The following is a 27,694-nucleotide window of genomic DNA, read 5'->3' on the forward strand; positions in this document are numbered from 1 at the left end:
CCTCGAAAGACCTCTTTGAGGTGTACATACACTTGTGCAAAGTTCGGTTAGAGCTACGTTCGGCCTGATTCTTAACGGATACGTAGGCAACCTCACATTGAGGTGCGGCCACATTCATATTCATATGTATGCATGATCGAGTCAAAGAATATCCAATGCTTATCTCTATATTCCTACCCATTTAGAGCTAGACTTGAGGGTTTGAACCCACATCACATTAGCTTACCCAGCTTAAAGAGTCATCATCTTTGACTCTTCACACATATATTTCCATCACCATAACCTTTGCAGCCTCACCTTAGTATCACTTTCACACACTTCTTTCACACATACATATTCATATCATCTTTCCCTTAGGAACCCTTTACCATGAAATCTTGTTTCCCTACCGCGCATGCTTCATCATCTATCAAGACAACATTCATCAAAAGAAACGTTGTATACTTGCTTAGCTTCTTGACCTGAGCAATGTTCATTGTTTCATGCATCACATAATGTGATGAGTAACATTTCTATATCAATGATTTGTAATAATACAAAGCATATCATTCTTAGCTCCTTGACCTAAGCAACGTTCATAATCACTTCATCTATATACGTGCTTAGCTTCTAGACCTAAGTGACGTTCAAGATCGCTTCTTTACACCATATATGATGCTTAGCTCCATGACTTAAGTTCATTCATCTATCGTTTCACATGATGTAATTGTCCTTAGCCTCCTGGCCTAAGAACATGCATCATGCATACATTATTTTCAGGAAAAGCAATTCAATCCATACGATTCATTTCGTCTTGCTCAAGGAGGAAGTTCAAAACATCTTCCCTTTTTCGTTATTTTATTTTGGGGGAAGTTCAAAAACTTTTTCAAAATTTTTATCAAGGGAAGTTCAAAAATGAAATTTCATTTTTCACGTCTTTCTTTTTCGGGAGAAAGTCGGTACCCTCCACTCATCTCATGACAAAAATGATGAAAAAATTTTGCTTTTGCATTTTCGGTTGCTTGTGTCTGCACACACATACTCAAACTATACACACACAATCACAAGTCATACTCATGTCATGTCATGTCGTGTCAAGTCAAACTTGGTCAAGTCAGTTGGTCAAGTCAATCATAGTCTATACGAGTCCCCTGGCAGATTTTATTTTGCAGGTCCCATTTACAGCCCACATCCGGGGACAAGCGGACCATTTACAACCAGCCCACGTCCGGGGACAAGCGGACCATTTACAACCAGCCCACGTCCGGGGACAAGCGGACCATCTACAGCCCACGTTCGGGGACAAGCGAACCATTTATAGCCCACGTCCGGGGACAAGCGGACCATCTACAGCCCACGTTCGGGGACAAGTGAACCATCTACAGCCCACTTTCGGGGACAATCGAACCACCATCATTTCATGACGCAAGGTTCTCGATACACAGAGACTTGCAATCTCATCATCTGACGACTTTCCTCAAGCATGGAAAGTATTATCCGGTGGATTTCTTCAAGCATAGAAAACCGCCAAATTCCTTTGTCGGCTTTCCTCAAGCATGGAAAGCATTATCGGTAGATTTCTTCAAGCATAGAATGACACCAAATTCATACTTCGACTTTCCTCAGGCATGGAAAGTATCATCCGGTAGGTTTCTTCAGGGTTAGAAAGCTACCAAATTCCTCAGTCGGCTTTCCTCAAGCATGGAAAGCATTTCAACAAACGTCATCCGGTGGATTCCTTCAAGCATAGGAAAATACCAAACTCATTTGTCACCGATACACTGGTGTCAGATAAGCATTCTATCCCTTTACTCTTTTATCTGTGGAATTAACATTTTCTGTAGGTATCGGCGTATACAGATTGATTTAGGATCGCAGAACGTCTTAAATCATTCTCCGTCCCTATCGGCTACTTTGACTATCATTTTTGAAACTAACGTTTCTACAAACTCAGTCAAAGTGGGGGCTTCTGTAGACACCTAAAAATGTCTCCCCAAAACCAAACCCGATGATGAACAACCTTTCACTGCCATTATTGGTCGGGTTCAGTATTTAATCCCGAGAGTGCTTAAAAAATCGTGTTTAATTAAATTGTATTTTTGAATAGTCCATGGATCAGTCTTAATGTTTGGTCAAAGCATAGTTTTAATTTCAGCCCAAACTTATTTTACTATTTTATTATTTAATTTTAGCCCAAACCTTTTTTGTTTTATTATTTTATTATTTATTTTGCCCCAAACCTTTTATTTATTTTATTTACTTATTTTCTTATTTTAAAATCAGAAAATGGCCTGAAATTATCAATCGGCACTTAAACTGCTGAACGAAATTAGGGTTAAAAATGAATTTAGACGGAAAAGCGGACTGAAAATTCCCGCGTCACGGGAACAGTCCACCGTGTCACGGGAAACTTTCCCGTCTGACGGTGGGGTTCCCCGTGACACGGGACACCTACTGTGACACGGGAGTTTCGTGTCCTTTCCGCGTAAACCCTTAACGCGTTTTCTCCCCCGTTTACTAAATATTTCCCGCGTCACACAACAAGTACACCGTGTCACGGGAATGTTTCCCGTCTAACGGTGGGGTTTCCCGTGTCACGGTATACTTTTCCGTGTCGCGACATAGTTTTTTTAGGGTTTTTATCTTTTTAGGGTTCCTTGTGTTCCCTCAGCACATTTTTTCTATAAATACCCCTAATTTCTTATGTATGGGGCATCAATTAATTCTCTATTTTTCTCTCTTCTATGCTCTAGCCTAAACACTAGCCTACCCTTTTTCTTTCAAAATTCCTTCTTCAAGCACTCCAAGGAGTCCGTACTTTACTCGTGGTTCTATCCTTAAGCCAAGGCGTGAAAGGTAGAACTGTTTGAGGGTTTGGCCCCAAATCAACTCTAATTTATTTAATTTAATTCAATTATTGTTCTATTATTATTTCCTTGAAGTTACTAACTCGTTTATTATTTTGTAGTTGCAAGCAAACAGAATCAAAGTAAGAATTATGTTCCTTTTATTTCTATTATTTTTCTAACGATTTTATAATGTTAGAATTATTGTTAAATTGCTTCAAATATTAATGTTTATTCTATTATTTATTTATGATCACTATATTGCATGTTTAAAGGGAATATGTAATTGAAAATCACGCCTAATAAGATAATTTGGACAACCGGTTTAGGTTCCTTTTTAATCTTGTTATTAATTTAAGTGGTCACAATATTTTAGAATAATGTGTTGCATTAATATTCAACCAATTTAGCATAATAATAGTTTGGAGCAAATTGAATATTTTTGTTTGTATGCCTTTGAGATCGCAGGAATCGATTTTCACTATAAGAATCAAGTACAGGCCAATACGGGCGAATGCGACTCTATGACTCACTTCGTACCATCATCCCCGATCCTCATTTCGTGGTTCCGAACCATATGGAGTTAGTAATCTCATGGATTATGAATGGGGTGTAACCTTCACAGGTCAATCGTTGTTGCCTTTCGTTGTCCCTTTATCGTGGTTGCCTTTTATGATCCGTGAACGGTTTACAAGTTCCTTAAAAACTTGTTGGTGGATCCCTACTTTCCTTGTCCCTAATCGTATATGTCAATTCTCACTTCTTATGAGTACCAAGCATATTCACAACATGCTTTAACGTAGGCGCACTTCGAGCGACGCCTACACTTAATAAGTCTTGGCCTCCCCATAATTTAATTCCATGCTTTGCCCCTGGTTATGTCATGATCTTAACTAGATAGATAAATCTATGCCAATGTCCTTTGATCAAATTAGTGTTTAGTGTTCCCTTTTCTTAATATAATCAAACTTTTAAGAGAAAAAAAATATTATAATTCTATTATAATGTGTATTTGCATTGTTGATACATAAAGTAACTATTATTTACACATAGTAAATACTTTGTCTATGACTAAGAGCAACTCCAATAGCAAGCTAATTGTCGCCATGCTACCTAGGATTGCAAAGCTATTCTTCATCCTAGCTAATCTATGCCACAATGGTTAAGCTAAATGTCATTTAGATTTTTCAGCTTTATTTTTTAAATCAATAATATTTAGTAGAGAAAATTAATTTTTAAGCTAATTAGCATAGGCAAGCTAATTTGCTAGGCCAAGCTAATTATTCAATTGTCCTCCAATGGTTTGGCTATTAGATTGAAAATTACAAGCTAGTCCCCAAAAGCAACCATCTGTAAATAATACCAAAGGAACAACAGCTGACATCATCATTTTTTTTAAATTGTACACGTGTTAGCTTCTCCTTCATTTTTTTTCCCGCCCTAAACTTTTTTTCCTTTCATATTTTTTTTTTAAAATCTATTGATTGCAAAGTATTTCAATGCAGTACAATAAACTTTTTAGTTTTCAGTTTTTCATTACTTTTCTTATAAGAACCTTTTAAAAATCTTAAGGAAAACAAATATCAACCTTTTATATATGTGATTATCCCATCTAATTACAAAGTTCGCTAATTTTTTTATTGTAGACGTGAATTTTCTTTTGTTTATAGCATTTTAGTTTTTGTAATTTGGTTTATGTTAATAATACCGTATGGTAACACAAAGATTTTACATATTTTAACTAATATGTGTTTGAAATTTACACAACTATAAATTCTTTTATTATATCCGTGTATTGCATGGGAATTAATCTAGTTAGAGTTAATATTTGTGGTGCATCATATCAAATTATCAAATATCTCAAAAATCCACCCTTCTATTACATATTACTAAAAGCGAATCTAGGAGGACACATGGAGAAACACTATTAAAAAATTTCCCTCCAAAATTAGTTCTTAAAAAAAAATTGTTATATAAAAATAAAGTTTGTATCTAAATTATAACTTTTACTTTATACAAAACTTATTAAATTATCAACTTGCATATTTTAACTATTACATACAAGTACAAGTATTTAAATATTTTATCTCATATGTTTTTATGGTTTTAATATATTTCATGCATTTTTAATACCTAGTGAAGTAGTTTATTATATTTATATACTTTTAAATAATTAATTATATTGTCATTATAATTATTTAATATCCATGTATTGGGTTTAACCTAGTTATCACCTAATTTAAAATGCATAACATAATTCGAGAAGAAAATGGGAATGTTAACTACCTCCACTTAGTTACATGACTTACAAGAGTTACAAGTCACAAGTTACAACTTAAACTAAGGTCTCGTTTGGTTAGATGTAGGAAATGTAAATGCCTTGAAAATTTATATTCCTATATAATTGGAATTGCTAGAAAATGTTAACTTGTATTTGGTTAACTACCACTTAGTTACATGACTTACAAGAGTTACAAGTCACAAGTTTCAACTTAAACCAAGGTCTCGTTTGGTTAGATGTAGGAAATGTAAATGCCTTGAAAATTTATATTCCTATATAATTGGAATTTCTAGAAAATGTTAACTTGTGTTTGGTTAACCACGAAAAGTGGAAATTCCCATGGGAATACCTAGGTCTGCTTAGGTAATTAAATACCTTCATTTTGTGGAATTTTGAAATTAAAGGGAATTTCTACCTTCCATGAATTTGTTAACCAAACAACTCCACATAATTTCAATTCCTAGGAACTTCTACTTCTCATGTTTTTATTTATCAACCAAACGACACATAAGAGGAGCTTGATCAAATTCAATTTACACCTTTAGAGCACCCACAATGGGGTATATGATCCTCATCCTTTTTACATTTTTTGTGAAGTTAGAGGATGAACATTGTTGTAGATACTTTTAAGAGGATCCTCAATTATAGAGGATGTTGGTGGATCCTCTATAAATGGAGGATGAACATGCATTGGCTCAAGAGCCAAATTTTGGGTGGAATGGTGGGGTGGGTGACACGTGAAAGAGTTAAGGAATTTTTTTTTTTTAAAACACATAAACATGCACCTATAATTGAGTGACACTTGGCAATGCACCTTTTTTTTTGCTGAATGTGTTCAATTGTTCATGCATTTTTGTTCAAGCATTTGCAACGTTACAATTTTGTAACGGATATAAATTAACGGCTACTTTAATTTTTTTTTAAAAAAAATTACCAACCTTTGTCAAATATTTTTGTGTATATATAGAGTATAATTTTGTCATAATTTAAGCCACTCCTACATATTTTCCTCATCTCCCTTTGTATTACTAAATTTTAATTTTTATCCATTCAAAATTTAAACATTACATTTGTATTAGTAAATTTTAGTTTCTATCCATTCTTACAATTATAGGAGTAATTATGGATAACAACAATCCAAATTATGGTACCAACCCAAATTCGCAATATGGTCTACATAATATTCCCTTTGAAATTGATCCGAGTATTCTAAGTAATCCCCAAGTTCAGTCTTACTTACAATATCTATCTACTCAATCGAGCCAAAATAATCAAACTTCCCTTCCACAAAATTCAAATATGGTATTTCCAATGTCCCAACACATTAGCCAACAAATGGAAAGCTCTCCAGGCGGGGATGGTAGTAGCAACGCTACTCCAACATCCGAATCTAGGGGAGCTCAACATCTTGAAGAGATTGAGGATCTTACTGTTAATTTTTTTTTGGAACAAATTAATGTTGGTTCAAATGCGAACCAACCAAAAAGGCAATCGAAGAAGGCAACAATGTCATCACAAGCAAGGTGCGCGCCGCGAAAGAGGGAGAACTGGACCATTAAAGAAGATGAAACGTTGGTGTCGGGTTATATCAATGCCGGAGGAGATGTTGGTGATGGGACAGCTCAAACTAAAATCCATCTGTGGAATAACATTGCTGCATTATATGAGCAGACACGCTTAGAAAATCCCAAGGACGGCATCAAACAAAGGACGATGAAAGCTTTGCAAGTAAGGTGGGATACAATCAATGGAATTGTTGGGAAATGGGTAATGTGCTACTCTGAATGCCAACGTGGCAAACCCAGTGGGACGATTGAGGAAGATGTTGAGGGTGCGGCTCATGAAAGTTATGAAAAGTTACATGGTCAACGATTCATGTTGATGCATTGTTGGAAGCATATGAAAAAGAAGCAGAAGTAGGGTGCTAGAACCATGGTGCTACCAACTTGTAGTCAAGGAAGTTCTAAGAAAGGGGAGCCTGAGTACGTTGGGGGTGAGTCCTCAGAGAGTCGACCCGATGGAGCTAAGAAGGCGAAAAATAAAGGGAAAACAGTTGCTCCAACTGAATCCTCGGCCATCGACTTTAAAACCTTGACATATACTCTAGATGAAATTAGTGACAGAAGGTATGATCAAGGAGAAAGAATGTATGATCTAATTAGGGAGCGAAGTGATGAAAGAAAAAGGCAGAAGGAAGAGGAGGCAAAGTTAAGGATTTACAGCATATTAGCCTCTAACCCTAATCGCGACAGTGAAGACGAAAAGACGTACAAGAAGCTAAGGGATGAATTTAAGGGACGATACTAGTAGTATTAATAGTTAATGATTGTCATGTTTTATTATTGTCATGTTTAATTGTATTGTCATGTATTGTTAATGATTGTCATGCTTTATTATTGTCACTTTTTTTTATTATTGTCATGTTTTATTATTGTTAAATATATTGTCATGCAATGTTATTGATTGTCATGTTTTATTGTAATGTTAATTATTATCCAGTTTCAATATATTATTGTCTTGTATTGTAACATGTAAACAAAAAAGGACATACTTTTTTTGTGTTGTGTTGTCATGACAAGCATTGACATGTCTTATAATTTCAGACATGCATTAATAAATTTCAGTCAAATCTTTAGAAATTTATTGAAAATTTTATCAACACAATCTACTTTTCTTACATCCTACAGTACATTGTTATCCTTACAATCCACTTACCTTATCTTTTAAGGATTTCCACAAAATATCAACCTATCATTCTGATTTTCTTTATCCTATCACTCATTTTATATATTGTATAATTTCAGGATAAATTCACATACATAACACCATCAAAAGATTTATGAATATCCCTTGTTTTACTAAAATAGTCTTAAGTTTTTTAGTCATCCAATTCAAAATTCTACACAATATTTCAATATCCGTAAAATTTTTGCTTTAAGAAATGAACTTTGATTGTGGCTCCTCTGATTCTAGTGATGAAATCTATGACTGGATGTTATTAGATTTCATCGAAGAGAACAAAACCATGCAGGTGGTAGAGGATGCAATAAGAGTTGCTGCTGCCTCCGCCACTAAACAACGTGTTACTAAGGGATCCAACTCAAAGAAAACCAGAACATTTCTTCCAAGAGATCGTGAAGGAGCTCACGACCGTTTAATATCAGATTACTTTAGTAACACGCCATTGTATGATGATGAAAAATTTCGAAGGAGATTTCGCATGCGAAAACATGTTTTTATTCGCATTGTCGATACCTTAACCGAAGCCGACGATTTTTTTAAACAAAGGCCAGATGCAACTGGAAGACTTGGTGCCTCTCCCCTACAAAAATGCACTGCAGCAATACGGATGCTAGCATACGACACTTCAGCTGATCATGTTGACGAGTATTTGAAGTTGGGAGCTAGTAAGGCAAGAGAATGTCTTCACATTTTGTTGAAGGGATCATTGCTTGCTTCTCAGAGCAATATTTAAGAAAACCAACTGTCGAAGATATCCAACATCTTCTTAGTGAAGGGGAGCATCGTGGTTTCCCAGGCATGCTTGGGAGCATCGACTACATGCATTGGCAGTGGAAAAATTGTCCAGTTGGATGGAAAGGTATGTATCAAGGAAGATCTTGAACTGCAACTGTAATTTTAGAAGCAGTTGCTTCTTGGGATACATGGATTTGGCATGCCTTTTTTGGAACACCAGGATCAAATAATGATATCAATGTACTCCAGCGTTCACCTGTTTTCGACAATTTGTTAAATGGCCGATCACCACAAATTAGTTATGTTGTGAATGAGAATACCTACACTCAAGGGTATTACCTAACCGACGGTATATATCCCAAGTGGGCGGGTTTCATCGACGCTATCACAGCTCCTCAAACAAATAAGCAAAAGTTATTTAGTAAGAGACAAGAGAGTGTTAGAAAGGATGTTGAACGTGCTTTTGGGGTATTACAAGCAAGGTTTGCTATAATTCGTAACCCCGCATTGGCGTGGACCCCTGAGATACTATGGAAAATTATGATGGCATGTATTATCATGCACAACATGATTGTAGAAGATGAACGAGAATCATATCAAAACTGTAGAGACCCAAGTGAAGACTTCGCTGAGGAACAACCGGAAAATGTAGCCGGTTCATTAACTGGAAATGCTAAGGGACCATTTCTTGTTACTCGTGGGCAGTTCACAGAGCGAAATTTGAATCATTTTATGGCAAGGAGGGAAGACCTTCGAAATAAACAAATGCATATGCGCTTGAAGAACGACTTGGTGGAACATATATGGAGAAAATATCAAGGATCAGAAATTGCTTTCTTTAAAGTTTATGTTATTTGCATTTTAACGTTTCTTTATCGAATTAACTTTGTTATTTAACATTAGAAGTTTCGATGTATTTTTAAATTAATGCCTTAATGTTATTAATTCTAATTAACGTCTTATTGTTATTTTTATTTTCAATTTGTTATAATTGAGTTTAGTATTTCAGTAAAAAAAAATAATGTTTGTTGTTTTTTTTTTTTTGAGGGAAAAAAAAAAGGAAAATTTAACATAAATAGACAAACCTTTGGGCGGTTCTCCCATATTGGACTAACCTTTAAATCTGCCCATATTAGACACAAGTTTGTATTTTTTCTCCCATATTAAACCAAGATGACTTGTGACTTGAACAACCGGTCATTTTTTTATTTTATTATCTTTTTAAATTAAAAAATTAACAAAAAATAAAAATAAAAATATATAACTCAAACCACCGCAGCCCTCCTTCCCAACGCACTGCCAGCCACTCCCCCCTCCATACCCCTGCCGGCGTCTGGCTCCCATTCCACCCCAAGTGCCGATGACCCTACCCCCCTCCTTTTCCTCTTCTTTCCCCCACCCAAAATCGCTGAAACCACCCTAAATCGCTGAAGTTTGATGCGGGTTGATATGTTGGCCGGATTTGTGGCGGTGAGGGTGAAGTGCAGCGTTTGGTGGCTGACTTTGATGAAGTAATAATTGAAGGTAAGAGGTAGAACAGTTGGGCGGTGGTGTTAGGTGGTTGGTGCGGACTGCGGGCTGCTTTGTTTAGGTGCGGGAGCAGGGGATCGGAGTTGCGTGGGTTTTTAGTGTGTTGAGGTGCTGCTTACGGTGGGTTGGTATGGTGGTTTCGATGTTTTGGGTGGGTTGGTTTGGTGGTTTGGTTGGTAGGTATGGGGATTTCGGTGGTTTTGGTTGTTGGTATGGTGGTTTATGTGGTGGCTGTTGCTGGTGGTGTACATAGGTGGAGGTGTAGAGGGTGGAAGTGGTGGTTGTGAAGTTTAAGGTGTAGGTGGCAATAATTCTGGTGGCGTTGAAGGTCGCCGACGCCGAAGGAATTGGTTGGCCGCCACTGGTAGGGGAAGGGGCTGGCTATGGTGGGAAATGGTGGTTTTGGTTTTTTTTTTTTTTTTTTTTTTTTTTTTTTTTTTTTTTGTTAAAATTATCAAAATTATAAAAAAAAAAAAAATTAAACTGACCAATGATTTAATGACAAGTGGAATTTTACCTGGTATAACAGGTAAGGTAACCTGTTTGGTCTATTTTGGGAGAAAAATGTTAAACTTGTGTTTATGTTAAATGGGCAGATTTAAAGGTTAGTCTAATATGGGAGAACCGCCTAAAGGTTTGTCTGTTTATGTTAAATTTTCCAAAAAAAAAAAAAAATGTTTGTTGACAAAATATATAATGAGATATTTGTAAAAAGTAGGAGAGAGAAGAGGAGGATGAGAAAGAGGATCCTTAATTGTTGTGGGGAAAATAGAGAATGAAAAATAGTTTAAAGGATAAAGTTAGTGGAAAGTGGGGTATATAAAAGAGAAAATGAGGTGTTAAAACAAGAATAAAAGATAGAGTATATTAGAGGATGAGATGTTATTGCCCACCTCTTACCCTTAAAATAAACTCTAATTTATGTCATAGCCCCAGTACAAACATCCCACAAATAGCCATCAAAATCCCCTTTGCAAAACCTTAAACCACCTGAAAATCTACTCTTTGGCCCTTGCTAATCAAACTCAACAATGGCTTCCAGTCTCCCAGCAACCACTTCATTCTCTTTCTCTCCCCTTAACAAAAAAACCCATCTAATTCCTCCCTCCATTACACACTATAAACTTCACACCACTAATTCACCTCCTTCATTAATAACCCTCCAAAAGGGCACTTCCCATTTCACAATTAACCCTCGATTTCTCTCTCATCCCTCAAAATTAAGGGCACCTACAACAAGAAATCCAGAAAATACCCCAACAAACGAATTGGGGGTCACAATATTTGGGGAAAAACCCTTGAAAGCTGTGTTATGGGTGTTGTTTTGGACATCTGTTTCTCTTACAATTTTTGCATTTTCTAAGGATAGTAAGGCTTCTGCTGCCACCGTTGCTGTAATTGCTAAAGATTCCTCCATTAAAGCTTCGAGCTTTGGGGTTAAAGTTGCTACCTTTTTAAGGGGTTCTGGTTGGCCTGATGAAGCTATCGTTTTTGCCCTTGCTACTCTTCCTGTTATTGAGCTTCGTGGGGCTATTCCTGTTGGTTATTGGATGCAACTCAACCCTCTTTTGCTCACCGTTTTATCAATTTTAGGGTGAGTGATTGCATCATTTTATTTTCATTCTTTATGTTATTGGGTAATTACTGTTTTTCTATTAGAAATGTTTTGTGGGGTTGATTAATTTTTGTGCTTATTGATTGTTATCGAAATTGTTATTGGATTCCCGCTATTGGTAGTGGTACTCAAACAAAATCTCGTATTGTAGTTGCTCGCAAAAGTCCCTTTGCTTGAATCGGTGAAAATGTCCTTGCAATTAATTGAGTTTTAGTACTATGATCATGGTATCAATTTTGGCTGTTTGCGTGTATTCTAATTTCTTGATGCGATTCTTGAGTTCGGAGTGTTATGTTAAGATCATTGTGCCTGCAAGTTAATAAATTTAATGCTCTTGTTAACCAAAATAAGTTTCTGAGGGGAATTGAAAGAATTGTAAGTTAATCAAGATTGGCAGTATGTTTAAAGGTGATATTGTGAGACTCGCGATTGAATTCTGTTTGTGTCATTTTCCTTTTGTCACTCTGTAGGCACAACAATGATTAAAAAACAAGCAATACTCTTTGTGTCCCGCATTAATGACTAAAAGGATGTGAAGATCAGTTGCCTCAATTGGGAATGGTTTTGTTAAAAAGTGTGAAAATTCAAGAAATGAGACATAAAGCTGTATATATGACTAATTGAACCAACTTCGGTATGAAGATATTGCAGCGTTGGTTTGGTTTTATCTTCATAAGGTGGCACCCAAGAGGAACTTTATCAGCTAAGCTAATGTTAGCATCTTTGAAGAGTTGTGCACGACCTGATCATGTGGTAATTTTGGGTTAGTGATCATATGTATGAGGCTATCCAGGCATAGAAAATGTTGCTGCATTGGTTAAGGTTTTAAGTTAAAAAATGGCACCTAAGTGGAACTTTATCTGCTAAGCTGCTGTGGTATGTGGCTATCATCTTCGAAGTGTTATGCACGACCTGGCCATGTGCATTTTTGGTCAGTGGTCATATAAATGAGGTTATTGAGGTGTTTTCAAAAATTGGTCTTGCTACATGTTTTGGTGGGGGGGGGGGGGGGGGGGGGGGGGGAGGGAGCTTCTTCTTTGTGATTTTGAAAATTCATCCTGTTCAGTTTACTGTATATAACATGATTGTTTGTATCTGTTTTCGTTAAAAAGAAGTTTGTCCAAGTCACCAATATGAATCATGGGGGAAACATGAATAATGTCAGGGAAAATATAGCTAGTTGATTGATATTGGGCTGATCTAATTTGGCTATGTAATCACAGGAACATGGTTCCAGTTCCTTTCATTGTTCTCTACCTGAAGAAGTTTGCCACTTTTGTTGCTGGGAAGAACCATACAGCATCGAGATTTCTGGACATGCTATTTGAGAGGGCCAAAGAGAAGGCTGGACCGGTGGAAGAGTTCCAATGGCTTGGTTTGATGTTGTTTGTAGCAGTGCCTTTTCCTGGTACTGGAGCATGGACTGGTGCTATCATTGCTTCCGTGCTGGATATGCCCTTCTGGCCTGCTGTAACAGCAAATTTTTTTGGTGTGGTGGGCGCTGGACTTCTTGTCATTCTGCTAGTGAATCTTGGCCTCAAGTATGCGATTATAACAGGCATTCTCCTCTTCATTGTTTCAACGTTTATGTGGAGCGTGCTTCGAAGTCTTAAAAAGTCACTAAAATCAGCAAACTAATTGTACTCGAATTCAATTATTTATTACACTAACCCTCTCTTGTATGGGAACTTGACCATATCAGCACCTCTCCTACCCCACTACAAGACAGCAGTAGATCAATTCTTTTTTTAGTTTCATACTAACTTTGTGAATGTATCTTAAATCTTGACATAATGAGAAACAAATCAGTATTATAATTTTGTCATCAATCAAATATCTTCTAGCAGATGAACTTGTAACAGATAGAACACCCGTCTACTTTTAATTTATGGTCTTGGATCTCGTTACAGAATTGGCTTTCTGACCAATCATCTAAATCTGTATTCTGAGTTGTTCGGAAACTATATACTCACCTGACGTGGTTTTCATCAGATCTAGGGGGTTTGAGTTTTTTTTTTTTTTTTTTTTTTTTTGACAAGAAGGGGGTTTGAGACTTTGAGTTGAGTTCTAAATAGTTTAAATATCTACAATCTTTTATATGTACTCACAAGTTTTATGATTTATTTGTATCCTAATACAAAGAAAAACAAATTATGAGGCCCATGTTCAGCCTTACTTCTAGTCCAAGTTTCTATGCAGCAAATGTCTGGAAACAGGCAGTGCCAGCAGCAAAAATCCTCCACACCAGCAGCCTAAGCGAGCCAAGCCACTAATGCTGGAAATTGCTGGTATTTGTGGTTTTTTTTTATCCCTTGGCATATCAGCTGCCCTTGACAGTGCTGCTTGTTCTGCTGCGAAGTCTTGACAGTGCTAATAGTTCCAATGCCCTTGACATGACTCTTGTTAACCAACCCCAGGCCATCAAGTTAAGTCAATCTGTAGACTGTAGTCCTTCTTCACCCATTATTAGAAGAAAAGTAACACCTTAATTTGAATGCGCAAAAAATAGCTAGTTACAATTTACAACAACAAAATTTAAATTTGTCATATTGTAGCAATTAAATAATAACAGAGAATATTGGTAAAATATACTTTGTATAGTATATAATTGTTGATCAATTCAATAACCCTGATAGTTTTACAAAGCTCTTATAATGAAGATTACACAATTGGTAGATCACTGCCTAACCGGCCTTAACCCTATTCTTTGACCTAATACGCATGACTAACAATTACGTTTACAAAGACAAAATACATCTCTTCTAGTTAAGGCCCTGTTCTGTTCACCTTATTTCCACTTATTTCATTGTTAATAAGTTCAGATAAGGGTTAATAAGTTTAGATATATTCAAGAAAAATAAGTTCCAAAAGTTATGATAAGGGTTAATCAGGACTACCAAGTTTAATTTATAACTAAAATAAGTTCTAATAAAGGCTAATAAGTCCAGATAAGTTTAGATAAGATCAGATAAATTTAGATAAGTTTAGAAAGCTTAGATAAATTCAGATAAGTAAAAATAAGGTGTATAGAACACACCCTAAGAATATATTTAAGAATTAGGGATGACAATGGGTCGGGTTGGGTCGGATGCGGATAGTGGTACCTCCATACCCTAGTGGCGGATACAGGAAAAAATTTTAACGGTGTCAAAATACATCTGATCAATTTATTGGGGTCAAGTGGGTAATTTTATAGGGAAAAAACTCAACTTTATAACAAAAATACTATCTCCGTTACATATTATATGCAACAAAATCATCGCCACAAACTCCCAGACAAAGTTTGTATGTGAGTGGTAAATGGAGAGAGAAATATAAAAAAACATGTGATGAGGAGAGAGAAAGAGATAAATGACAACCAATACAAGGAAAGAAAACATTTGTTGCAAATAAAGTGTAGCATCTATTTTTTAATAAATGTTGCACATAATATGAAACGTAGGTAGTAATTTATTTTATAAGAAATTATTTTTTTTTGTTCAAGTGGGGTCACTTGACCCCACTTGCTACTACATGCATCTGCCTCTGCCATACCCGTAACCGCCTAAAAATCTTATACTCATTCTCGCCTCTCCTACCACCTGTGGCGGGTACAATATCCACATCTTTACCTGCCCTATCGGGTACAAGATAGGATTCGTCCCCGCTCCATCACCCATAAGGATATCTATACCCACCCATATCCTCCCCCAAAACCGTCCAAACCCACTGCTATGATGTTGTATTGTATCACATTTATGACAATTATATCAAATTAGATTAAAAAATTAGGGACTCTTATTGTTTAGGCTTATTGGGCTTTGGGGGTATTAAGTTTCATAAATTATAAACTCTTTTGAAGGAAATATGGGGTTGGTATAAGGCGGATATGAGGCGAGACGGGTATGGAACGGGTCTACTCTAAAGTCTAAATATCATACCCGTCCCATCACCCATAGCGGGTACACATTTTATACCCATCCCCGCCCCATCACCTGCCAAACTTTCCTTCATCTCCCGGGGCGGAGATGGGGCGGGTCTTCTATTATATCCGACCCATTGTCATCTCTATTGAAAATTGTTGAATCAAATAATCAGGAAGATCAAAGATCTTCTTTAAAGGAATTAAAAAATAATAATTAAATGATCTTCTTTAAAGAGATGAGCATTCCAATAATAACTCCAACCTACATCACGAGCATGTTTTTTACCTTCAAAAACCCTACGAGTCATGCAGTTTTCAAGATAGATATGGGAACAAGGAAGTGTAGCCGGTCTAGCCTCTTTTATCCAAATTCTGGTTGAAAGGGCGGGTGTGGAGAATTCAGTATGAAGGGTTGCATATGATATGCTTTGATTGTGGCAAAATTGGGCACAATGGGCATTCATGTCCTATGGTTAATCATCCAACCATAGACTCGGCTGGTGCTATGGCTGCGGTTCCAGTAGAAACTCCGAAAGCCCCCTCACCTATTGAACCACAGGATTATGGTTCTTGGATGCAAGTGAAAAAACCGCCGCCGCGGAAACGACCTACACGCACGGAGAAACCTGCTCCGGTGACCGGGAAAGAGGGAAGGGCGAAAAATCCAAATGCAAATAATGGGCAAGTCAAAACAATCAATAGTCAAGGAGGAAATCTCGGAGGTTCAAGATTCAATATCTTAGATGAGGAGCTAAATCAAGAAAATTCTATGCCTCAACGGAATAAACATCCAAATGGGGATAGTGCTGATCATGCTTCATCCGAGGATTTTGCAAATACTGTTGATTTGGCTAAGGATACTCAAGGTCCATCTTTGACTGCTGGTCAATTACCTTTTAATGCGGGAAAGTCAACATAAAACCCTTCAGCTAAGGGAAAATCTTTAGGAAGTTCGAAAAAGTGGCAAGAAACAAATAAACAGAATCAATCTTTTTCTAACTCTATCCTAAAAGATATAACCAATCAATCCCCACAAAATCTTCTAGAAATCCCAAATATTCCTACTTCAACCGAAATTCTTGGCAAGTAAAATAATGATATTATTTTCAAGGCTAATTTAGAAGCTATCATAATTCCTTCATCTCAAAGCACACAAAAGCCATATTCACCAAGCCAATCTCAGCCATCTCTTACCCATGTCTCACCCACGCCTATCTCCAATATTCCTTCGGATCCCACCGGAGAAAATAATTTGTGCAACCTCGGTCATGGAGGAACCTTATCTGGGGGAGGCAGACCCCCTGACTCACATGATGGAGGTGGAGATACATTCATGGCTGTCGCCGATGTCGGCAACCTTCGAGCTAATGGTAATATTGAGGTTACCCTTGAGAATTAAGCATGCCTTAAGACTCATATCAGATTCTTTCCAAGCCAACTTTCCTTCCTCTGATGGTTTTATGAATAGCGCTCAGAATTTCTCTAATTCCTTCCCCATAACGTGTATGGTATGGAATGTTCAAGGTGCTGGGAGTAAAGAATTCTTATCGGTGTTGCGTGAAGTTATTCGCTTGAACAAACCTTGCGTGGTTGCCTTGATTGAGACCCGCATGGGTGGAGATCAAGCAGAACGCATTGCAACTATGCTTGCTTATGGAGGGCATACAAGAGTGGATGCAAATGGATTCAGTGGCGTAATATGGGTGTACTGGAAACCAGAGTTAGTGAGTGTCGACCCAATTAAAAAATCAAATCAATTCATCACTATAACAATAAAAAGGAATGGTGAAGAACCCTGGTTTTTGTCTGCGGTTTATGCTAGTCCTAATCCTGCTAATAGGCAGGACCTTTGGAGAGATCTCTCTAATTTTGCTCGTTCGAATAACAAACCGTGGCTCCTTGCTGGTGACTTCAATGAAACGAGATTTGGGTGGGAGAGAAGTTCTAGCTGTAATGAAACCTCTCGTAGAAGCGCCAAATTCAACCAATGGGTGAATGACAACCAACTTATAGAGGTTGAATTTTCGGGCCCTGCTCATACTTGGGCTCGTGGTAATTCTCCTGAAACCAGACAAAGTGCTAGACTTGATCGAGCTCTGTGTAATTCGGAATGGAGTATGAAATTTGAGCAAGCAAGAGTCAGGCATCTCCCTGCTCTTCAGTCGGACCACTGTCCTTTGCTCATCTCGTCTAATGGTTTTGCTCCGTTAGATGCTATGGATAGACCCTTTCGTTTTCAAGCCGCCTGGCTTACTCACGAAAATTTTCTGATTTTCTCGAAGAAAAATGGAATCCTACTACCCCTCTTATTCCCCTGCTCTCGTCCGTTTCTAAAGAGTTGCAAGATTGGAATAAGGAGGTGTTCCATAACATATTTAGGGAAAAGAGAACTTTGATGGCTAGAATTAAAGGAATCCAATCCTCTATCTCAACCAATAAACAAGCGAGTCTGATTAAGTTGGAGGCCAAACTTCGTAGAGACCTCGATGATGTTCTTCAACAGGAGGAGTTATTGTGGTATCAAAAGGCAAGAATCGACTGGATTGAACATGGAGACCGCAACACAACATTTTTCCACCTAAGTACTGTTATTCGAAGGTGGAAAAACCGGATTGTGGCAATGAAAAATGTGGATGGAGTCTGGGAACATGACAAAGCCGTGGTAAAAAATCTGGTGGTGAATTATTTTTCCTCTTTATTTAAAGATGATGGTGGTCATGCTGTTTCAAACATTCCAACAGGGGTCTATAATCCTATTTCGGCTGATGAGTGGAACAAGTTGAACCGTCCTTATACAGCTTTTGACATTGATTATGTAGTTCAAAACATGGGCGCATTGAAGGCCCCTGCAGACGGATTCCAGGCCCTTTTTTATCAAAAAAATTGGAGTGTTGTAGCTCCAAATGTTTATGCCATGGCTCTCTTAGTGTTAGATGGTAAAGGCATCCCTGACTCGGTTAATGAAACGTTCATTGTTTTTCTTCCGAAAGTGGAATGTCCTGAGTCTCCTTCTCAATTTCTACCCATTGGATTATGCAATGTAACCTACAAGATAATCACTAAAGCAATTGTCAACCGATTGAAACCCTTGCTGCCGAAAATTATCTCAAGTGCTCAATCCAGTTTTGTACCAGGACGTCAAATAATAGACAATATTTTTATAGTCCAAGAGGTTATTCACACAATGAAGCGGAAGCAAAGTGGAAAAGGGTACATGACGATCAAGATTGACTTTGAAAAGGCGTATGATCGCCTTAAATGGTCCTTCATTCGTGACACTCTTGTAGAGATGAATCTGCCAATTCGAATGATCGAGGTTATTATGGAATGTGTGACATCTTCCTCCTTGCGTGTGTTATGGAATGGGGAAAAAACTGAGGCCTTTAACCCTTCACGTGGCATTAGACAAGGTGACCCATTGTCACCATATCTATTTGTGCTATGTATGGAACGGCTTAACCAAGTAATTGAGGAAGCAATTGTTGCAAATCGTTGGAAACCCATATATGCAAGTCGTGGGGGACCAATGCTTTCAAACCTACTGTTTGCGGACGACTTAATTATTTTTGCAAAAGCTTCAATTCAGCAAGCATAGGTGGTCAAAGAGTGTTTGGACACGTTCTGTTGTGCATCTGGACAGAGAGTTAGCTTGCCTAAATCTCGGGTGTACTACTCCAGGAATGTGGGGCTGGAAGACCAGTTACAGATTAATAATGCTCTGGGAATGGAATCGACAGAAGATATGGGCTTATACCTTGGTATGCCCACTTTTACAAGTCGAGTAACTCGTGAAACTTATGCTCACCTTTGTGAGAAAATTGATCGTAGACTCACAGGTTGGAAAACCAAATATCTGTCGCTTGCGGGAAGGATTACCTTGGCAAAATCAATACTCACAACCATGGCTAATTACTCGATGAAAACAACCAAAATTCCTCGTATTACTTGTGATGAAATTGATAAAAAAAGCCCGAAGGTTTATTTGGGGAGGAAGTGAAGAGAAAAGTCGAATACACCTCTTATCTTGGGATACTCTACAGTTACCTAAGAAGAAAGGAGGGATTGGTATTCGTTCAGCTAGGCAATCCAACTCTGCGTTCCTAGCTAAACTTGGGTGGAGGGTTCTGTCCGAGCCAAATTCTCTATGGTCAAGGGTACTTCGATTCAAGTATTGCAAGGGTCGGTGTGATATAGATATGTTTGCACCTACCTCTAACATATCGAATGTTTGGAGGGGGATAACTGAAAATGCTAAGTGGCTTTCGAAAGGCTCGTCAGTGGCAATTGGTAATGGTCGTAGAACGCTTTTTTGGGATCATTGTTGGGCCACTACCCAACCATTGAGAGAATTGTGTACTTCACCTATTCCAGACAATGTTGATGGTGCGACAGTTGAAGAAATGTGGATTGCTGGTGCTGATTGGAATTGGGATTTATTTGCTAATCTTCTGCCTGCTAACACTCTAAAGCAAATTGCTGCTCATAAGGTGATTGTAGACCCTGAAGCAGAGGACACTCGTTTCTGGAGGGGCTCCAAAACTGGTGAATTTTCTGTAAAGCAGGCAATTAAAATCATTAAAGATGAGGAGCATATCCAGAAAGATTCAAAATGGGATTTAGCTTGGTCTGCACAAGTCCAGCAGAGAGTAAGGGTGTTCTTATGGCTCATACTACATGACAGGGTGCTATGTAGTGCTAATAGACTCAAACGACACCTAACTGATGATCCAAGATACAAAAGGTGTAATTTAGAGACTGATGAAACATTATTGCACATGCTGCGAGATTGTGATTCTGCAAAAGAAGTATGGCAGGCAGTGGGGGGTACTTCTAATTATCCTTCATTCTTCACAGGGGACTTGCAAAATTGGATGATTAAAAATCTGAAAGCTGAGGGCCTGATCTACTCAGATATATGGCCAACTTATTTCGCCCTTACTATTTGGTGGATGTGGAAATGGCGCAACAGTGCAATGTTTAACCGTGACAAAGATATTCCTCCAAATAAGGGTGAGTTTATTCGAGCTAAAGTGGAAGAGACCTGGAAGGCTATGATGGGAGTCAATGCAGATGCTTTATCTCGCACTAACAGCCCTGTGAAGAAACATCAAGTGCTGGTTCGTTGGCTTACTCCTCCAGCTAGTTGGGAGGTTTTAAACTCTGATGGTGCTGCTCGTGGATCACCTGGTCCAGATGGGGGTGGTGGTGTGCTCAGAGATTTCTATGGCATTTTTATTCGAGGATTTACAGCAAGCTTTGGGATCTGTAATGCCTACAGGGCAGAATTGATGGCTGTGGAGTTAGGACTCAATATGGCAGTGGAGTTAGGCATCTCAAAGTTGGAAGTCCAAATGGATAACAAGTCTTGCATAGAGGCTCTAATAAGCGATCACCTCCATGGAGGAGAAGGAGTGCATATGCTACGAAGATGTCGTACTATCATTAGTTCTTTTGGTTGTAATTTTCGTATTTTTCATTGTTTTCGTGAGGGGAATAAGGTGGCTGATAGACTAGCTAACCTGGGTGTTGTGCAAGATCGGGAGCCCCTTTATTTCGATGTTCCTCCTATCGAAATAAAGGAGCTGCTCAAGGAGGACATCCTAGGCGTCACTACCCCTCGTTTTGTTGCTTAGTTTTTTTTTCTGTTTTTTATTGGGCTCTTTGCCCCCTTCTGCACCAAAAAAAACATTATTTGACCTCCCTAACTCCTGTAAACAACTTGAGCAATTATCTTTGTTAAAGTTAGTGCTTCAAAGTTAGTTATTAGATATTTAGTTTTAATATTTAGTCAAACTAGTAAGTTAGCAGTGGTAGTAGTGGGCTAGAATTATGGACACTATCACAACAATCCCACATACTTAGGATTTGCATGCTAATTATTTGCTTTTTATTTATTTTGTCAGTTAGTTTTGTAGCATTGCATGACTTGTTATTAGTTTATTAAAACGAGAAAGCATAAGTTTGGTTCAACGTCTCTTCTCTAGTTTTTTCTTTCTTATTTCAAGCAATCTTTAACTCTGATTGCACTAGTAAAAAAAAAAGTAAGATTGTCACCGGTTCAAAACCCTCAATGCCACCGGATTTGAACCGTTGAGCATTTGAGGGGTGGCAATTGTGCATCAAAAAGCCACCGGTTCAAAACGGGTGGCAAAAATATTTATTGTCACCGGTTAACCGGTGGGAATAACATAAAAAGCCACCAGTTAACCGGTGGCAATACTCTTCCCCGCCCTTTTTTTTTGTACTAAAATTAAAAGCCACCGGTTAAGTGGTGGCAAAAAATGTATTTTTTTTAGCTGCAATAATAATAATAATAATAATAATAATAGTAATAGTAATAATAATAATAATAATAATATAAAAAATCCTGTAAACCCTGTAATTTTCTGAATATTGATATTAATTCTGCAATATTATATAATTATTAAAAAAGAATTATAATAATATCTAAATTGAAATAAGAACAACAAAATATATATATATATATATATATATATATATATATATATATATATCATGTGAGAACCAGGTCCTATAATAGGAACTAGGAACTCATCTGGACCGTTGATCACTCTTAATCCAACGGCCGAAATCTAACCCGCCTCATTAAGGGCATTTTTCGTAATTTTGATCGCTGAATGACCTTTGTTCTAACTTTCTTTCTCTTCCTATTACTTTCTCTCCCTACAATTTTACTTTCTCTCTCTACCTCCGTACTATCTGAGGGCGATTTCGCTCATTGATTTCATCGACTTTCCTCTTCGATTTCGCAAATTGTTTGATTCTTCTCCTACGTTCTTGTTTTTTCCGTGATTCGTACTCTCTGAATTCTCTTTAATTGTCTTTCTTCCACCGATTTTTGTATGTTGTTCTTGTTGTAGGCATCAATAATATACAAGTAAGCTATTTGATTTTTTTTTTAGTTGTTTTGTTCAATTGTTTTTAATTGTTTTATTTCTTTATGATTTTGAGTCTGAAATAAGGGTTTTTTTGCTATTGTTAGTTTGAGCAAATTTGCAATATCACTTATTTTTTCTAAGATTTTGTTGCGATTTTTATTGAGCCTTCTCGAGAATTTTGTGAATTTTGATTGTTGCATGTGCTGTATTTTTAATTGCAATTTTTGTTGTGTTCTTTCATGATTAACTGTCCAGGTGATAAAATTCGATTTTAGTTACTAGGAATTCGATTGGAATTATTGTATCTCTGGTTAATTTATTTCTTATTTGCTTTAATCTATTGCACACTAAGCGTTCGATGAAATGTCTAACTAGCTTAATGGAATGAATGTTATGCTATGTTGCTAGCTTAGGTGTGATAATCAACATTACAATTAATTTTAATAACTGTGATTAGCCTAGTTGTTTGCCCAAATTGTAATTAATTTTGCATAGTAGTTTTGGTATTGTTTATAAGATATTTTTTTACTTTTGAATTTTTTCTATTTACTTTTGAATTCGCCTAACATTCATAGGGCATGAATTATGAGAGATTGAGCCTATATTAATACATCTATGCTGCTAGGCATCCTAGACAAGGGTGTGTGTGTAGTTGTGTGGATGTTTGAGCATGGCATTACGAGGGTGTGTAGTTATGTGGTTGCATGGGCTAGGCATCCTTGCAAGGGTATGTATAATTGTGTGGCTAACTAGACGGGGCTTTCATTCATAACTGTTCTGCCTCCTTTTAAAAATGACAATGGAAAAAGAAAGACTAGTGGAAGAAAAAGAGAGAGAGAGAGAGAGAGAGAGAGAGAGTGAGAGAAAGAGAGAGAGAGTACACTATTCCGCCTCCTTTTAAATTCAACTGAGAACTATTACTTGGTAGCTTCCATTCCAGTGATTGCACTACACTTAATACAAATGGCTGCACCACCAGTGGTACTCCTTAAAGTGCAATTTGCTCAATAATCTTGAATTTCTCAAGATAAAGTAGTCTTCATTATATTAAGAAGGTTTAACTGGATCAGGAAGAATTAGTTGATGGATATACAAATTATACATGGTTTCAAATCTAGCACCATTTGTCATTCTATTTTATATATATTAGCTTTTAGTTTTAGGTTTTTTTTTATTTATTTTTTTATTTTTATTTTTTATAATTAGTTTGGAATACTTTGAATGGCCTTGAATTCCTTGATTGCTTGTGTATGATGAGGATGATGGTGATGAGGCAAAATTAGATGATAGTGTGGACTATTATTGACGTTCCACTGTCTGTAAGCTTCCAAATTCCACCTGTTGTTTCCGGGGAGTTGAAGCAGCATTCCTAGTGTCATTAGAATAAACAAAATAAGTGCAAGTAATACAACTAGCACCAGTCCCTAATCTGCCATTTTTCTTCTATGCCTCGGTAATTTCCCTGTTATATTAGTTGTGTGGCTGTTTGGATGTGTGTGTGTAGTGAGTGGTGTGAGGCTGGGAGACTGTGAGCACATGAAAACATATATGGATAAGACTTTGCTCCTAAATTAAGGAAACAAATGCTACCTTTAAATGCTTTTCTTATTTACTTTTTAGTATTTTTTACTTACTTTTTTTTTTATATATATACTTCCATAGTTCCATATACCTCTGGTGATGCAAAGTTGGCTTATATATATACTTCCATATACCCCTGGTGTTGCTGCACACAACAGTGGCGCTGTTGCACACAGCTTGCTGCTGAAATATTTTTATTTACTTGTGCGATAATTTTATTTACTTTTAAAAATTTTCTATTTACTTTTCCTTTACCTCGAATGTTTAATATATATACTAGCCTACTTTGATAGATTAGTTTATTTACTTTAAGGATATTTTGATTTACCTTTAAGTAATTTTTCTTGACTATGAATGTTTTATATACTAGCTCAATTTATTATGTTGAATAACTTTGCATGACTTGTTTTCATTGTTAGAATTGGTACTACATAAACATGTTAATAACACTAATCTACTAGCTCAATTGGTAGAGCATTGTGCAAATGCGCAAAGGATGTGGGTTTGAATCCCACGTAGGTTTAATGATCCCACATAACTTGAAATAATTATTTAAGTTATTTTTTGGCCTTCACTTTTGTGATTAAATAACTTAAAAGTGTTTCATGTTTACTTTAAGCTGGAGGAAGAAATAATTGAGCTGAAGCTGGTTCTCTAATCAATCTAATTGGTACGTTAAGGATATTTTGATTTACTTTTTAGCCTTTTTTATTTACTTTAGACATAATTTGCTGCACTTTTGATTTTTTTTTCAAGGTATTTTGAGGTAGAAATAGATTTGTGGTTGGGTCCTCATCCAATCTTTACAAAAGATGACAATATTTTTGAAGTTTTTCGATTTAATGAAAAGTCGAGGCCTCCAAACCTAATTTATTGTTTATATATTTTAGAGCTAATTCGAATTACATTTTAGTTTTTTTTGTTAATTTACTTTTGAGATGTTTGAATTACTTTAGAATGTTTTGTATTTACTTTTAGAGGTAACCTATGTAGGAATCAAACCTACATCTCGATGCATTCGCATAATGCTCTACCACTTGAGCTAATAGGTTTACTTTAGAGTCTTTTTTTATTACTTTAGATTAGATTTAATTTACTTTTACTGTAAAGATAATTGATGTAGGAATTACCTTATTCATCTTCTCTGTTTTTAAGTAGGATCATCTTTTAAAGCAGTATATAGAGTTGTTATGTAATTACCATGTCTGAAATAGATGGCTTAGGCTTTTCAGGCATAGGTGTTAGAGCAGGATCAGACTTGGGGTTTAGAGGCTCGCGTGATGGAGCAGGAGCTGGAGCAAGAGCAGGCTTAGGTTTGTCAGGTTGGTCAGTTGAGGGAGGAGCAGGCTTGGATGGAGGCTTGATCTTGATACTCTTAATGGATTTGCCAGCTTTGCAGCAAAGCTTATTTCTGGTCTTCTCAGGATTGCAGCAAACCACAGTGATTGTCACCGTGTTATTCTTTTGATTGAACACTTGGTCTCGTAATTCTCTTGTCATTGAATCATAAGCATAGTGATCGATACTAATAAGCATAATGACACGAAGTCGCAGGGCTTTTTCCAATGTGATCCCAAATTTATTTTCCATATCCCAGTCAAACTTGTGGATTAGTGAGCATCAAATGGATCATTCGATGAGCCAATGGCAATCCAGGGCATATCCTACGACCAGCACCAAATGGAATCAGCTCAAAGTCACAACCTTTTACATCAATTTTAGATTTATTTTTTAAGGCCTTGTGTGCCGTAAGAAGACAAGGTCTACTTTGGAAAAAATTGGGAGCGGAAAAAACTCCGTTTCCCCCCCCCCCCCCCCCCAAGTGACCTTGTGTGTCGTAAGCAGACAAGGTGTACTTTGGAAAAAAATGGGAGCGGAAAAAACTCTGTTTTCCCCCCCAAGTGACCTTGTGTGCCGTAAGCAGACAAGGTCTACTTTGGATAAAATTGGGAGCGGAAAAAACTCCGTTTTCCCCCCCAAGTGACCTTGCGTGCCGTAAGCAGACAAGGTTACTTATATAACACATTTAGAAAATGAATCATTTATTAGGTTTTTAAGGAAAAAAAGCGGGAAATGCATATTGAGGCAAGACACGTGTCATTAATCTAACGCTCTGTCATTTTAATTTTTAAATTTTTCCAACCATTATATTCTGACACGGTTGTCACGTCAACCGTTTTTATTTTTTCCTCTTTTCTCCTTTTTTTATTTTAATTTTATTTTTAAAAATAACCTTTCCTCTTCACTTCATTCATTCACATTGCCATTTTTCGAAAAGAAAAAGCGGTTTTTGAGAGAGCATTTCAACAAAGAGTTTCATTTTCATTTTCAGTCGTCGATTAGTGTAATTTCTTAGCGATTGTTTGTCTTTTGCACTCGCTTTATAAGCATTATCAAGTTGTTGAAGCGCTTCGTTTTTGGCGAATAGTTTAATGTATTCACAAAACTCTGATTTTGATTGATTTTGGTTTTTTTTTTTAAAAAAAAATTTGCATGTTTTATATTTTGTTTTCCTTTCATTTTTAAGTTTATAAGTAAAAAAACTAGATGTCCAATAATAGTATTGAATAAGAACAACCTACCCTTAGTACTGCTAGGCGCCGCCTTATTAAACAATCTTTAGGAAAAAGATCTTGGTCGAACCGGAGAGGCTACTTCCTCCCTTTCTGACAATATTGACGACCCCTTTCAGCCGCTATCTACAGAAGAACAAAAGAACGCCTTTTACCGTGATTGTTAGCCGAGTGTGAAAAAGCAAACCGTCCTGTTAACCCTAACATACCGGAAGATATCGAAATCCTTGAGGTTGAACCGGTCAGTATTCGTTATCATTTGAGGAGTTTTCCTAATACCCAATTTGATCAATACGGTTCAAACGTGGGGAATATAGGTGTAAACACTATGCCAAGAGTTAAGCGTACCAGTTACCAGCCTGAGGCTGTTGCCCGTGATGCCGCTGAAGAGGCTGAGTCAAGCAAGAATGCTGGGCAGGGTCAAGTTAACTCTTGGCAAACATGAGCGTAGGGCTGTCAATCATTTTGACATTATCGAATCTGATAATGGTGATGGTCGAGTTCGCATTACCCCTAAGGCGTGGGTGCCGAATGTAGGATACATTCTCTGCAACGCCCATTTATCTCACGTTGGTCTTTGTTGGACCGACCGTTATGGTATTAACTCATTCATTTTTCAATTAATTCTTTTTTACTGTGTTGTTTGTCTGTTCAGTCTTTTGTATGCAATGAGATTTTAATACTGGGTATATTCTGCCTTCAGGTGTTGACAAATTGGATAATAAATTGCTTGGGCTCTCAGTTGACGGTAAGAAGGTTATCAAGCGCTGCCCTACACCTACTAAGCCTTTGTACGACACCCTTGTTACCCATTGTAGCCACGCTCCAACTATCAGCGCTAAGAGAAGAGCTGAGAACATGGCCGACGACAATGCCAAAGAGAGGAAGCTGATATCCCTTGCTAATCGGCGGGGTGGCGCTGTCAGGACTGGTACTACTCGGCAACCTGAAGACCGTACTAAGAAAAATCAAACCTAGAATAAGGAAAATCCTCCTTCTCCAAGGGTTC

At 37.2% G+C, this 27,694-nt stretch overlaps 3 protein-coding genes across 3 annotated transcripts; all 3 read left to right on the top strand.

Annotated features, from left to right (window-relative positions):
• Positions 1 to 8,047: 8,047 nt before the first annotated feature.
• On the top strand, positions 8,048 to 9,480 carry LOC145628595 (uncharacterized). The gene is made up of 3 exons (XM_081680932.1): positions 8,048 to 8,513; positions 8,570 to 8,707; positions 8,750 to 9,480. Exons 1-3 carry the CDS (start codon positions 8,048 to 8,050, stop codon positions 9,478 to 9,480), a joined length of 1,335 nt encoding a protein of 444 aa, XP_081537058.1.
• A 1,551-nt stretch (positions 9,481 to 11,031) lies between these two features.
• LOC145565830 (uncharacterized) lies at positions 11,032 to 13,574 on the top strand. The gene is made up of 2 exons (XM_081625615.1): positions 11,032 to 11,707; positions 12,952 to 13,574. The coding sequence occupies exons 1-2, from the start codon at positions 11,145 to 11,147 to the stop codon at positions 13,364 to 13,366; spliced, it is 978 nt and encodes a 325-aa protein (XP_081481741.1). The 5' UTR covers positions 11,032 to 11,144; the 3' UTR covers positions 13,367 to 13,574.
• Positions 13,575 to 16,900: 3,326 nt separating this feature from the next.
• Positions 16,901 to 21,265, top strand: LOC145628602 (uncharacterized). The gene is made up of 4 exons (XM_081680943.1): positions 16,901 to 17,838; positions 18,012 to 19,095; positions 19,273 to 19,608; positions 19,673 to 21,265. The coding sequence occupies exons 1-4, from the start codon at positions 16,901 to 16,903 to the stop codon at positions 21,263 to 21,265; spliced, it is 3,951 nt and encodes a 1,316-aa protein (XP_081537069.1).
• Positions 21,266 to 27,694: the final 6,429 nt, after the last annotated feature.

The sequence above is a fragment of the Chenopodium album genome, chromosome 1, assembly GCF_948465745.1.
Source record: "Chenopodium album chromosome 1, dcCheAlbu1.1, whole genome shotgun sequence".
Classification (NCBI taxonomy): Eukaryota; Viridiplantae; Streptophyta; class Magnoliopsida; order Caryophyllales; family Amaranthaceae; genus Chenopodium; species Chenopodium album.

What these genes read in the sequence shown, in the direction of transcription:
- LOC145628595 (XM_081680932.1), top strand. Translation starts at nt 8,048, where the DNA reads ATGAACTTTGATTGTGGCTCCTCTGATTCTAGTGATGAAATCTATGAC. An exon ending in GTATTTGAAGTTGGGAGCTA is followed by an intron (nt 8,514 to 8,569) that starts GTAAGGCAAGAG and finishes CTTGCTTCTCAG; the next exon opens with AGCAATATTTAAGAAAACCA. An exon ending in TTGTCCAGTTGGATGGAAAG is followed by an intron (nt 8,708 to 8,749) that starts GTATGTATCAAG and finishes CTGTAATTTTAG; the next exon opens with AAGCAGTTGCTTCTTGGGAT.
- LOC145628602 (XM_081680943.1), top strand. Translation starts at nt 16,901, where the DNA reads ATGGAGGAACCTTATCTGGGGGAGGCAGACCCCCTGACTCACATGATG. An exon ending in TCGTCTAATGGTTTTGCTCC is followed by an intron (nt 17,839 to 18,011) that starts GTTAGATGCTAT and finishes TAACATATTTAG; the next exon opens with GGAAAAGAGAACTTTGATGG. An exon ending in TTGATAAAAAAAGCCCGAAG is followed by an intron (nt 19,609 to 19,672) that starts GTTTATTTGGGG and finishes GATACTCTACAG; the next exon opens with TTACCTAAGAAGAAAGGAGG.
- LOC145565830 (XM_081625615.1), top strand. Translation starts at nt 11,145, where the DNA reads ATGGCTTCCAGTCTCCCAGCAACCACTTCATTCTCTTTCTCTCCCCTT. An exon ending in ACCGTTTTATCAATTTTAGG is followed by an intron (nt 11,708 to 12,951) that starts GTGAGTGATTGC and finishes ATGTAATCACAG; the next exon opens with GAACATGGTTCCAGTTCCTT.